The sequence below is a fragment of the Centruroides vittatus genome, unplaced genomic scaffold, assembly GCF_030686945.1.
Source record: "Centruroides vittatus isolate TY-2023 unplaced genomic scaffold, ASM3068694v2 contig_349, whole genome shotgun sequence".
NCBI lineage: Eukaryota > Metazoa > Arthropoda > Arachnida > Scorpiones > Buthidae > Centruroides > Centruroides vittatus.
The window spans coordinates 2,824,748-2,837,389 of record NW_027122172.1 but is presented as its reverse complement, the minus strand read 5'-3'; the positions used below and the strand labels follow the sequence as shown (position 1 = coordinate 2,837,389).

At 31.5% G+C, this 12,642-nt stretch overlaps 1 protein-coding gene across 2 annotated transcripts in view; it reads right to left on the bottom strand.

Moving 5' to 3' along the window:
• Positions 1 to 2,912: 2,912 nt before the first annotated feature.
• EcR (Ecdysone receptor) overlaps positions 2,913 to 12,642 on the bottom strand; it is a 55,959-nt gene continuing 46,229 nt past the window's right edge. For both annotated transcript variants that reach the window (XM_067269291.1, XM_067269292.1), the window contains 5 exons: positions 10,655 to 10,795; positions 9,007 to 9,236; positions 7,974 to 8,129; positions 7,677 to 7,899; positions 2,913 to 7,145 (listed from right to left, as the gene is read on the bottom strand). In XM_067269291.1, the coding sequence (XP_067125392.1) occupies positions 6,904 to 7,145; positions 7,677 to 7,899; positions 7,974 to 8,129; positions 9,007 to 9,236; positions 10,655 to 10,795 (992 nt within the window). In that variant the 3' untranslated portion in view covers positions 2,913 to 6,903. The remainder of the gene's footprint in view (positions 7,146 to 7,676; positions 7,900 to 7,973; positions 8,130 to 9,006; positions 9,237 to 10,654; positions 10,796 to 12,642) is intronic.

Here is a 12,642-nt window from a genome sequence, read left to right as displayed (position 1 = left end):
TTTACACGTATATCGACATTGCTGGAAACATGCTAAAGGGTCAATATAGTACCAATTTATACAGCAGTTCCTCGGGAAATTTTTTATGCCTCAATATAATGTACTACTAATTAGTATCAACCCTTTAAAGTGCCAAAAAAATGCTGGCAAATGGATCTTTCTCATAAATATTAGAGAATCTTCAGTATCTGAATTACTAAATGTATGATTTTGCATTGTAAATCATACATTCATATGTAGATTTCATTATTATGTATAATTCTTATTGCTCAGAGTTTTCTTCAGTCTAGCACCAATTTCAGAGATGAACAAATGGCAACAATAAATTGAGGTTTGACTATATGAAATGTGCAATGCCATAATGTTGTAAATGCCAAAGAACCAACACTTTTTCTAGTGAATGAATAATTTCAATTTTACAATACAATAGTAAATAACTCACTAGGTTACACAAATTCTCTGGATGTAAATGTAAGCTGTAACATTTTAAGTGCCAAAAGTCACAGGAATTGCACTTTGGCACTTTAAACGTTACGGCGTCACATAAATTCAACCACGTTGCGGCAATATAGCGGCAATATACTGCGCCATATTGCCGCACAAATATTGCGGCAATATAGCCACTTAACGGTGCCACTATTGCCGCAATATTTTTTTGCAGCAGAAAACATTGCATTTAGAATTCAATTCTTCAATAAAATATACTTAGAGAAAAATGGCATTTAAAACATTATGGCATTGCACACTTCATATATGAATTGGTTATAAATAGAACACAAGTTTTTCTTTAAAAGAATGTATATTTTCTGGAAACGGAATGGTTGCAAATTGCAAATGAGGATATGAAAATGTCGAAAAAATTCAGACCTAAAACTGTTAATAAAAAAAATCTAAAGACAAGATTGAAGAACCTTGAAAGTTAATTGAGTAAGTTCTATTTGACTTTTTAAAAACTAAAAATAATTTTTAATTATAAATTAATTATATGTCGAGTTGAAAATATGATGGAATATCTACAAAAAAAATCAAAGAATAATTCTACGTATTTCATTTTGATATAAAATGTAGTCTTTGGTTTCACAATTTATTGTTAAATAGTGGTACAGTAGACCCCCCCTATAACACAGAACATATCTACTGTGTTATAGGGGGGGTCTACTGTACATAATGTTGCAAGATAATTAAACCAAGTATTTCCGTATACGGTTCTAACGTTATTGTTTTAAAATTTGTAAATTTAGAATAAGACAATTAAAGAATTAATACAACACTCAAACTTTTATGATTTCTAACATTTAAATTAGCTTAGTCAAATTTCTAATTTCTAATTAGACAGTTACTTACAATCATTTGTTTAGTGCAGAAACGGATTCGTTAAATGTAATAGTTACCGATGCAAAAAATGTAACACTTTTAACCCTTCCTGATAATTTATCAGGCAGATTATTTAGTGTCTACTTGGGAAGTTGCCACACGGCGTGATTTATTGTTGTTTGCTTACGTCGATAATGTTAACGTTCCGTCGAACGCGAGCGTCGGATGCATCTAGAAAGAAGTGGCTAAGTAATGAAGCCAACTATATAATCTGTTTAATGTGAAACTGACTTTTGTTTGAAATTTCTCAGTTCCATTTGAATCAATGGATGAAACCTATCTATCTAGAGTACATTGTTTTGGTCTAATGGTAGAGGCTCAACCACCTAACTTTAGGCCAAATTCCACAATTTATTCATAATTAGCTTAATTCTTGCCCAAGATAATCCAATTTTAAATGTTTTTATTAAATTTATCTTTTTTAATACTGTACAGGGTGGCTACAAAGTCTGGAAATGTAGGCAAATATACACAATTAGTGGTTTATCATTATTACATTACGATACACAAAAATGTTCAGTTGCTGTCCCGTAGTAAAATGTAGTTTTATGCCATGCAAAATCACAATAAATAGTATATTTATGATATAAGTAGTAATGTTTTCCCAGATTTCATAACCTTTCTGTATTACATTTTGCACATTTTTGTTGTTATCCGAGTCTCTAGATCTAGAAATATAAATAATGTCTTTTGTAGATCTAAAAATTACACAAAGAAATGCTCGGTTATATTATCTTGCAATACTTTACCGTTCGTTAAAAAATTTAATTTGTATATAAAAGCCGAGAATCCAACTGCTGTATTGGAATTATCAATATAAAATATTGGATTTATCTTTTGAGCAGAACGCTTATTCGAAAGCTACTCAATGGAACAAAGCTACCTTACAAAATGATTAGTCTATGCTTTTAATGAAACAAAAACTAATTAAAATATTTGTTAACGTTACCTCGGGTAGCCAAGATGGCGGCTCGTCTCCGATTCCGGCAAGGAAACGGTGGGACGCACGTTCTAACCTAACCTATTCTAATAAATTACCATAATTATTAGCAACCAAATTATTAGAATAGGTTAGGTTAGGTTAGGTTAGAACGTACATCCCGCCGTTTCCTTGCTGGAATTGGAGACGGGCCGCCATCTTGGCTACCTAAGGTAACATTAACCAAAATTTTATATGAGTTTAGTTCAAATGTTTTCATGTTACTGAAGATTAAGGCAAATCTGGGTGTTTGAACTGAATTCTTCCAATTTTTAGTTCATACTTAATTTGAATATCTATATTGTTTTATATAGATTAAATTTATGGAATCGTCTTTACAAAAATAAAGAATGCCTAACACTTTACACTCTTAAAGGGAAAAAATGAACAAAATACTTAGTTTTTGTTTTCAAAAACATTAAGATGTATCCATTTTTTATATAGATAACTCCAATGAATGAATTGAATTATTGGTTTTTCCCTGTGATGTCACTATTTTTTGTTTAATTTTGTTTTTTTAAACGTATGTTTAATTTAAAAAAAAGACAGCTGACTCCAGTTAGTAAATCTGGCCAGTTTTAATTTGAAAAATATAGAACATCGCAAAAAGATACAGTCAATATCTGTACAACAGTACACCTGTCCAAAGATCTTTCTCCATAGGTGGGTGCCTCTATCCCAGGCTATTTATTTTTAAAGATCTTTACCGCCGATTGCGGTAAGTTTAATTAGAACCCATATCTGTTTATGTGCACGTACATTTGGGTTCGTATAATCTCATACTTGATGTGTTTTATTTCTATTTAATTGAAAAACAAAAAAAATGGGAGGAAACATATGTAGCAACAAGTGTGAACTGTGAACAAAACTCATTTCCAAAAATGGACATATTCTTGAAATGAATAGTTTCTCACCAGAGTCAAAATGTTTTCTCGATAAAATGAATGATTATTTTTACAGTAATAACGATGAGAAACTGATCACACAGAACTATGTTCACTTCTGGATTACAGATAAGGATTATCAATGGTGGCTTCCCTCCTCCAATTCTAATTAAAGATTATCTTTTTATTATTATTATTATTATTATTATTATTATTTACAAGTGTGGAAAATGTGCAAAGTGATAAAATCTCTAGCTTAACGCACAGACTCGAGCAGATGCGCCAGTCGACGGAAACTGGGCGAGCGCCACTCGAGCTGCACACGTAATAAAACAATTATACAAAGGCACTCGCCAGTTGCCAAAACCACAACTGTACATTTAGTAACTATAATTTTAATATTGCCCATTGTCCACTGTTTCACTCTTACTAGTTATGCCACTGTTTGCAAATCTTATCACCTTAACCGACAGCAAGCACGGCGACAATTTTAAGTACAGTTAAACCCATACAAAGAAGCACGTGGGAAGCGTGCCAGACTAATTTCTAAAAAAGTCGGTCCCAATTCTCCCTCTTTTGCCGTAATAAATTTTGAGCAATCGACTCGTACTTTGTGTTTTGGATCTAAATTACTCATTTTAACCGGTTATATACAAAAATGTTTACGTTTAGATTTTACGAATCGGAAAATCCGAAATGCGTACACGCACCTCACAAATAGCTGGCTAACTTCCCACAATTTCTAACAAATTGACTGCAATTTCTGCAATAACTTTGATTGAGACAAATCATTTAGCAATCTTTGCTACATCATCAAACATAACTTTTATTACACACGTTTAAATATTTAATTGCACTCTTTAATTCACAATATGCACTTCAACTCTCTTCTAGCACAGCTGAGAAGAGAAAAATAATAACAATAGGTAATTATTTCAGTAAACAAACAGTAATTACAAAAGTTCTACCTTATTAAACAGTAAACAGCAATTAAAATAATAATATATTTATATATATTTATATATATATATATAATATTTATCCTTCACCTATAATTCAATAATTCCTCTATTTGCGGAGGAGGGAAGCCTCGTAAACATACATTTTTATATACCTTTCACTCACACTTTTCCATTGTACACTATATTGTTAGTACTAACTCTAAAAGGTACACATATATTACAACGACAACCTGTTACCCGAAACATTCTCAAATTTTAAGGCATTTGTCTTTTTTTTTTTAATTATAGTCGTTTTTGTTTTTGTACCCAAAGATTATCTTTTATCACAATTTATTATCCGTCATCAGAATAAATACACAACTTATACACTCACTTTGCCTGAGACAGCTAAACCCTGCCATTTATTATTTTTTACAACGAAAGATCAGTTATAGCAAAGCTCACCGTGAAAACTTCTAGCGGCTGGTCTGAGAAATGAAACAAAAAAATAATAATAAAACAAAAATAAAACAAAAAATAAGTCCATGTGATGATAATGGTTGGCATATATATATATCTCGATATACACACACAGAACATGATGGTATCTACAGAAGATGAATTTGTAGCAGGTACTTTGCAAGTGATATTCTATCATAGATACCCGGTCATGCCGTAGGAAGGAGAGAGAACCCCAATATTGTCGCTGCAGAGGAAATAAAAGACCAGAAGTAATATAATGCTTTATATAACGGTAATATTCAACAATATTTTTTGTAACAAGTACGAGTAATTGGAACAATAGTATATGGTTGATCTTCAGCACAGATAACATATGAGTACTGTGATTAATATTCTCTCTATAATTCTATTACATAAATTTCTATGAAAGAACCACAAAAATGAGTACTTTACAATTTGATTTCTCCATTTGGAAAATAAGCTTTTTTTAATCTTTTTATCACATCATAAAATTAAAAAATTTTTAATAACTGGATTTGTGCTCGATTGTGATAATGTATCCCTCTTATATATATAATACATACTTTTTTTAATTCTTGAGAAGAGAAAATTATACGATACCTCAGCTATAGAATAAGATATAAAATACGATCTTGAAGTTTAAATGCGGCATGATCTCGAAGATAGATATATAGAGTTAGAATAGATTAATTAATGTGTCGAGGGAGGATTTTCTAACGTGTGGTTTCCGAACGAGACTTTGGCCAGTGGAATTTTAATCTATTTTGTATCTTTTGAATTTTTTTTTTTTTTGGTAATTGCAGAGCCCATCCATTTTTTGCAATAAACTTTAGTACAACAGAAGGAAGAAACAACAGTGACCACATGACACTAAAGACATTGTGTTTACAATTTTATGGGATATAGGCTAGTGGGTTTTTCCTTTAAATCAAATACTCCAGACTACTAAACTACTGCTACATCTAAATCTGAGGTTTATGTATAAATCTCTAGAAATTTCATCCCCAGTAATATATATTTATATATAATATATATATATGTCGTATTGTATGTGTATGTGTGTGTTATGTGTATGTGTGTGTTTAAATGTTCCATGTTTGTGTGTTTCATTTCAAATATAATGATCAACCCAACAGGGGCATACCACATTTTTCTCCCAATTTCATGTTCAACAACTTAAAACATACACAGATCAACAACTTTTTAACGAAACAATGCTTCCTGGGAAGTTGGCTGGATGAATACACGAGACTGCTCACAGAGCTAAAATATACTTTCTCTTTCCCTATAAGACAAAAAAATGAAGGACCCATTTGTGTATAAACTTCAGAAGCATGTAACAAAAGAAAAAAAAACACATGTGATACTGAGGTACCATATACAAACATATCACATGACTTTAAAGAAAGACACGCACACCTTTATAATAAATCAGAAATAACATTGTTTCCCATCCCAAGACCCTTGGGTTCAATTAGCAATAGTTATAGAGCAATATTTTAAGCTGCACATTTTCTGCACATGCAGATCCATTTTTCTTTCCGGTGTTTGGACACAGTCTAAATATGTACTATCCACAGCGTTCCGATTACTCTCGTAATAATCGCATTCGTATGATAAGTGGGCAAATTGCCAAAGTCTTTTTTGATTGGTGATTCCGTAACACAGACCAATATTATTTTCACTTTGTGGGATGACAAGCACCATTCGTTTTCAAGTGTTCTTCCTCCTCTTCCTCAAAAGGGCAGGAGAATATTTCTTTCAGATCGTTGGCGGTAATCCATTAAATGGTGATATCGCCGCCATTGGCCGATCGCTGTCAGGTGCCATCACAGGTACAGTTTATAATAATCTTGTGCGTTGCCTACCACATGCAACCTGTCTAAACTTGATGGAAAGGTTAATATTAAGTGACACTCCCAGAACAATATGTGAGAATGAAGACATCACAACCATTGGAGCAAGAGACACCTGAAGGATCGGCCATGAGCCAAATGTGCAAAGACTGTGATGGCACCCTTTTGCATATTTTGACAGTTGTACTGTCAACCATCTTATAACACAAATACTGCAGCACCAAAATGTAAAACTTGGAGAATTTGACATTAACACTGTTATGCAGATGTCGTGTACACTTTGGTTACAGCAATTGCAGTGGCGCTGATGACTGACGACGGAATGAGGATGAGAGCTGGAGACAAGAAAGTCGATGGAATGATACTATTTGTTACATAGCTTTTTCTTATCCTTGAATGTCCCAAATTTCTGCCAAGAAAGGTGGTAACTTCTTGTTTTGAACTTTTAACGAAAAGCATAGTTCAGAGTTCATATTACCAAGGGTACGTAGTTCTGTCAAGATGGAAAGGAGACGTGCAAAATAATTTTTTCCGGGGAGCCTATGATTGTCAACATAAGCCCTAAGAGTATCAATATAGAATTCTTGTATACCTTCCACTTTAGACGGTTCCATGAGACATGGTCTCTCTGTAATAAAAGACATTTCAACTTATCAATAACAATCAAATTAAAATACTGATAAATAATTCTTTACATAATTTATGTTTTCTAAAAAGACAAGGAAAAAAGGAATCCCAAAGTGTGCTACAATGCACATTGGGGAAAGAGGCTTATGGCCCTCCCTATTCGTGGTACGGCCAGAGAAGTCGATGCTAATTTTATCCCAAGACCAAGTCAGACCTCGGACCCGTATAGATTGTAACGGACGGATGCCAGTCACTACCGAGATTTGATCCTAACTCGTCCGTTCGGTAGTCCAGTGCTGTATCACTAGACCACAACAGGGCAAATTCTTGTATAGAGAAAAGAATAGTTTCAATATTGAATATTCACGTGTCTCTGAAGAAATTGTCATCATTTAACTAGTCGTGAAATATTAACAGCTCAACAGGTACATTTAGTAAAAATGCTTTAAACTCACTTTTATAATTAATTGTCTTCTTAATCGTAAGAGAATTATCATTACATAAATACTTAAATAACAAAATAGTTTCTTACCGGAAAAAATAACAATAGCCGTCAACAATGCATATTCTGCATTGTCGACTTTCATGAGACACATTTTCCTACAGAAATGGAAGATGGCATCTGCAGATTCTCCCATACTGGCACTTCGATAATTCTCTCTGGTATATGGCTGGTTATTGGCAAAAACAATGGAATCTGTTTTAATGTCATATTTTCTTGCTGTTCTTAACATCATGACTTCACTGGAACATGCCTAAAATATCAAAACAATCCTCACAATTGTGAAAAAGCAAACAAATGTTTACAAATTGCAAAGGGTCAACAAACCTTTAACAACGTGATTTGATCTTCCCTTAAAAGGGTATCAAATCCTGGCACTCGTTTTGAAAATTCGACAATAAGTTGGACTGTGAGAATGGTTATTTCTGTTATGTGCTGAAACCTTTTTAGGCTGTCTTCTTCCGTATCTCCCAGAGGAAATGCCTAGAAGACACAAATACATTTGTAAATTTTCTAACAAACAAGAATATTATTCTGTTAAAGTGTGATTATAACATAACAAAACATGTATTATTTATTTTTTAATTAACTGTTATAACAGTGCAATATACCAGTAATGGTTTTTGTTCAAGCTTTATAATCTAATCATTTTCAATTCTTAGAATAAAGTCTCAAACACTAGATAAGAATAAATTTGATTAACACTACATGAAATTTAAAGTTTTGAAAACATTTGTCCTTACACATAACAATTGAACCTTCATGCTCAACTGTGACATTTGAGTATAGTTAATCAAAAATGTCTCTAAAGCTCCAAGAAAAACAGAAACTATAAAAATGCTTTCAGACAGACATTATATTGCTTCTGGCCAAGAGTTTCTCATCATTACTTGCACTGAATCACTCTAAGGAAGTTAAAACATGTTTTCTAATTCTTGACACTGCATTGTCAGAATTGAGATTTGCTTTTAAATAAGATGATATTTATTATAATCCATTTATCCATAGATTTGCTAGAAAATTTTCCAATGTTATAAGTCTAATCAAATGAAAACAGATAGGCTCGCAAACTAAAATTTGCAATATTAAATGATTACACGAGGACGAAGTGTTCGAAAGTACGTTCAAAGCAAATAGACACACTAACATTCTTATAATAGAATATTAATTTCCTCCAAACAATGACCGAACTTAATACGTAAATAATTTTCCTGTTTATCACATTTATGCAAATACTAAACTAGATTTTATGTTGATTTAATAAGAGTCAGAGTATTACTTTCAGTTTCAAATCATATTCTTTTTAAACTCCTTTAAACATTTGCGCAAAAGAAATTCCCTTAGAAAGTTACAAACTAACTGTGATTTTTCTGAAGTCTTCTTCAGATGGTGATTCAAATTCCTCTTGAAAGAAGACTAGTTTTTGGATAACTTCTTCTTGATCTGATCTCAGAGGATTTAAATCTGATGGTTTCTCCTCCTTGATTTCAATACAAGGACTGTCCTTAGTTGTACTGTTGGGTCTGTCCTTTTCCTTTTGAACCCTTTTTGATTCTCTTTTGATGGCACATTGATATTCTGGTACAACACCTGTTAATAAAATTATATATTTTAGAAATGAAGCATAATTTAAGCGAGACATTAATACATAATTATAAATAATTTGAGTAAATCACAAAATATGAGAAAAATTATATAATCGTGTCATGCAAAAACTAACTCATTTTCTACTTAAATAGGGCAAATATTTCTTGCAAAACTTTCTAAAGACAATTATTTCATATTTGGCAAATTCTTTTGGAAGTGAGTGTAGTAATTTCGCAATAGATACAATATTCTAATTAAACTATTAAATCACAATCAGTTTATAACAAGATTGTACTTTGGGAGTTATATAGATATATTCTATTGGTATAACCATAGCAGTTTAGGTTTCTCCCCAGTTTCGAGTAAAAACCTAAGTTATTCAAACACGTTAACTGACGTTTGGGCCACCTTATATTTGGTCTTGGTACTTTCCTTAGATCCTAGACGTTGTGCCGTAATGAGTATCGTGGCAATAAATAGAACTACCTCGAGCATGCTTGATTCCTCTGAACTAATTTCCTTAAAGGAATGGAGTTCTGTGATTTGTAATGCATGGAATCTGTAGAAATTATGTGCAAACACAGACTCAGAATAAAAATATTAGTAATAAGCAAAGATTCATTCTCAAAGGAGGTCAAGGCCCCATGATATATGCGTTATATTATATAAATTATATAAAGAGACCTTGCAAATTGTACTTGCCTAGCCAATAAAACCATTACTATTATAACATGTGAGATTCATGCAAGTTCATTTTTGAATTAAAATTTTCAGAGTTAAAATATAGGGTTAATGTTAACGATGATAATCTGCTCCAGTCAGAATGAATAAAATAATTTTTAAATTATATCTACTTATAAGATTGTTCCAACGTTCCAAACAAACACTAGATAACTTGCAAATTTTTTTCATATATTAAATAACATTCAGAATTACTAATATTTGTAGTACTACTGACATTAGACAAAAAAAACAGCATCTCTAGTGTCGAATCTTTAATTAGAGGTGTAATTAATACTATCTTGTCGTATAAATCATTCTTTATGATGATTGTAAACATGGCACGATTTAGAAACTAAAATAATTGCCGTTTATATCAATGGTCTATTAAGATAATTACTTTTGAGATTTTTAATGGATGTAATGCGTTATGTATCACTTTCCTCAAAGATCTGTTTAGTAAATGGGCCTCGAGATTGGCAAGTCATTCTATTTGCAGGCAGAATCGTAATTAGCTTAAAATACTTCCGATACTTTAGAGTTTGTTTGATTCAAATTAATAATTAAGTTCGTCAAAAAGCAATCAGTTATAAACAACTTTTTAACGTTAATTTTGTAGAATTAATGTAGAAGGTCATATACCGACTAGTGACAAACAATAACTAAGATCGCTAAAAGTAAATAGGTGTACCAATACTTACATTCTGGCCGCATTCCGACACTGAGACACTTTTTGAGCCTACATTCTTGGCACTTTCTACGCATGTACATATCGATCTCGCAATTATTCCCATATTTGCATTGATATACGGCATTTTTTGTTATACTCCTTCGGAAGAAACCTAAATCGCAGAAAAAAAAAATATACGAATGAGTGCGACTTCCCTCGAATCGGTCGACGTAAATTATCCGAAAGCATTCCGTAGCAAAACTACGTATTTAATCTGCCCGGCGAGAGAGAATTTTTAAAAGATTAATTTCGAGTAAAAGAAGAATAAGGTTTCTCGGGTTTTAGAAGAATTCTTAAATTCGATATTTATAATCATAAATTCATATGTATATATATATAAATATTTTTAATGGGAGTTTGCCAAAATCGTCCAAGTGCCAAAATTTTTAACTTATTTCTCATCGGCTTTACTACTTCTAAATTTAAACAAATATTTGAAAAGTTTTATAAAAATCCTTTCCTATTGTTCTAAACAATATTTTTATATAAATAATGCAAATTCAACATTTTGATTAAGTTTTCCATTAATCAGAAATAAACTTACAATTAAATTAATTAAGAAATGTTTAAATAACGATAAGCAATTAAAAAAAATACATTTTTATTAGCTTATTTTAAAATTCATTTAAAAACTATTAAATAATAATCTTATGTCGGTTAATATAACCGAAGCATTGTTCTGCAGAGCAGTTACTGATCGGTAAAAGTTGGTATCTCCTCCAATACAGTCTATACTTTCCTTATTTCTTATACTTCGGAGGAAAATAACGCCATTTTTAGAATCTGCAGTTTCGTATATAATTATAACTTTCAAAATTTATAAATTGGCCATGTATGCTCATAACAATAGCATGTGACATTTACATATTTATAATAATAATACAAACAAAAATTGAAAATAATTACACAAAAACAAATCAAATTCAGTTTTAGTTATTCAGAAATAGGGGTATAACAATTTTATATCATCATCATATATGCACATAATACCGAAAGCAAAATGTTTTATTGGTTAATGTTACCTATGGTTCCAAGATGGCGGCTCGTCTCCGATTCCAGCAAATAGAAGGGAAACAGTGGGGATGCACGTTCTAACCTAACCTAACCTATTCTAATAAATTACCATAATTATTACCAACAAAATTATTAGAATAGGTTAGGTTAGAACGTGCATCCCCACTGTTTCCCTTCTTCTATTTGCTGGAATCGGAGATGAGCCGCAATCTTGGAACCATAGGTAACATTAACCGTTTTATTTTATGCGCTTTGGGAACAAAAGAATGAATTTGAGTAAAAGCCAGTTTAAAAAAATTTTAATGAAAATTATTGGTACTTTCTTCTCACTATATAGATTAGTTAATAATAATTGCCGGTATTTTCATTTGCACAAAAGCATCGTCGGATAAAGTATAAATACAAACGTTTGATTCTGTAGGGAAAAAACATTTGAAATTTCTTTTCTTATAAGATATCTTTCCTTTTATTGAACAAATAGTAATGATTAGTTTTATCATTTCTGTTTGACTTCATCAAATCTGTAGCATGAGTCAGAATAATTCATCTGATATGCAACATGTCATAGCAATGCATTTAAGTTTTATTTTATTAACACTTTGATATGAAATATTGCAAAATCATTCTAGCAAAGTAAATATCACATAAATGACATTAAAATTAAAAACTTTGCTTTTTTCAAAACACTATTCAAGTCCTAATTTTTTTAAATTAAATGTGTGAACTGTGACACAAAGACTCGAAAAGATTTACCAGATCTGCTACAGATGGTAAGGACTGTATCATTTTCACTTTAATTTATCATTATCATGTCAAGTAGTAATAAAATTTATTTATAAGAATATTTAAATGTAATTGTTAGCACGTTAAATTCTTATTTAAAATAACCATTACCGTTTAAAATGTTTTTGTATAGCATCGTCTGTATAGCCTTTGCCCAATGAT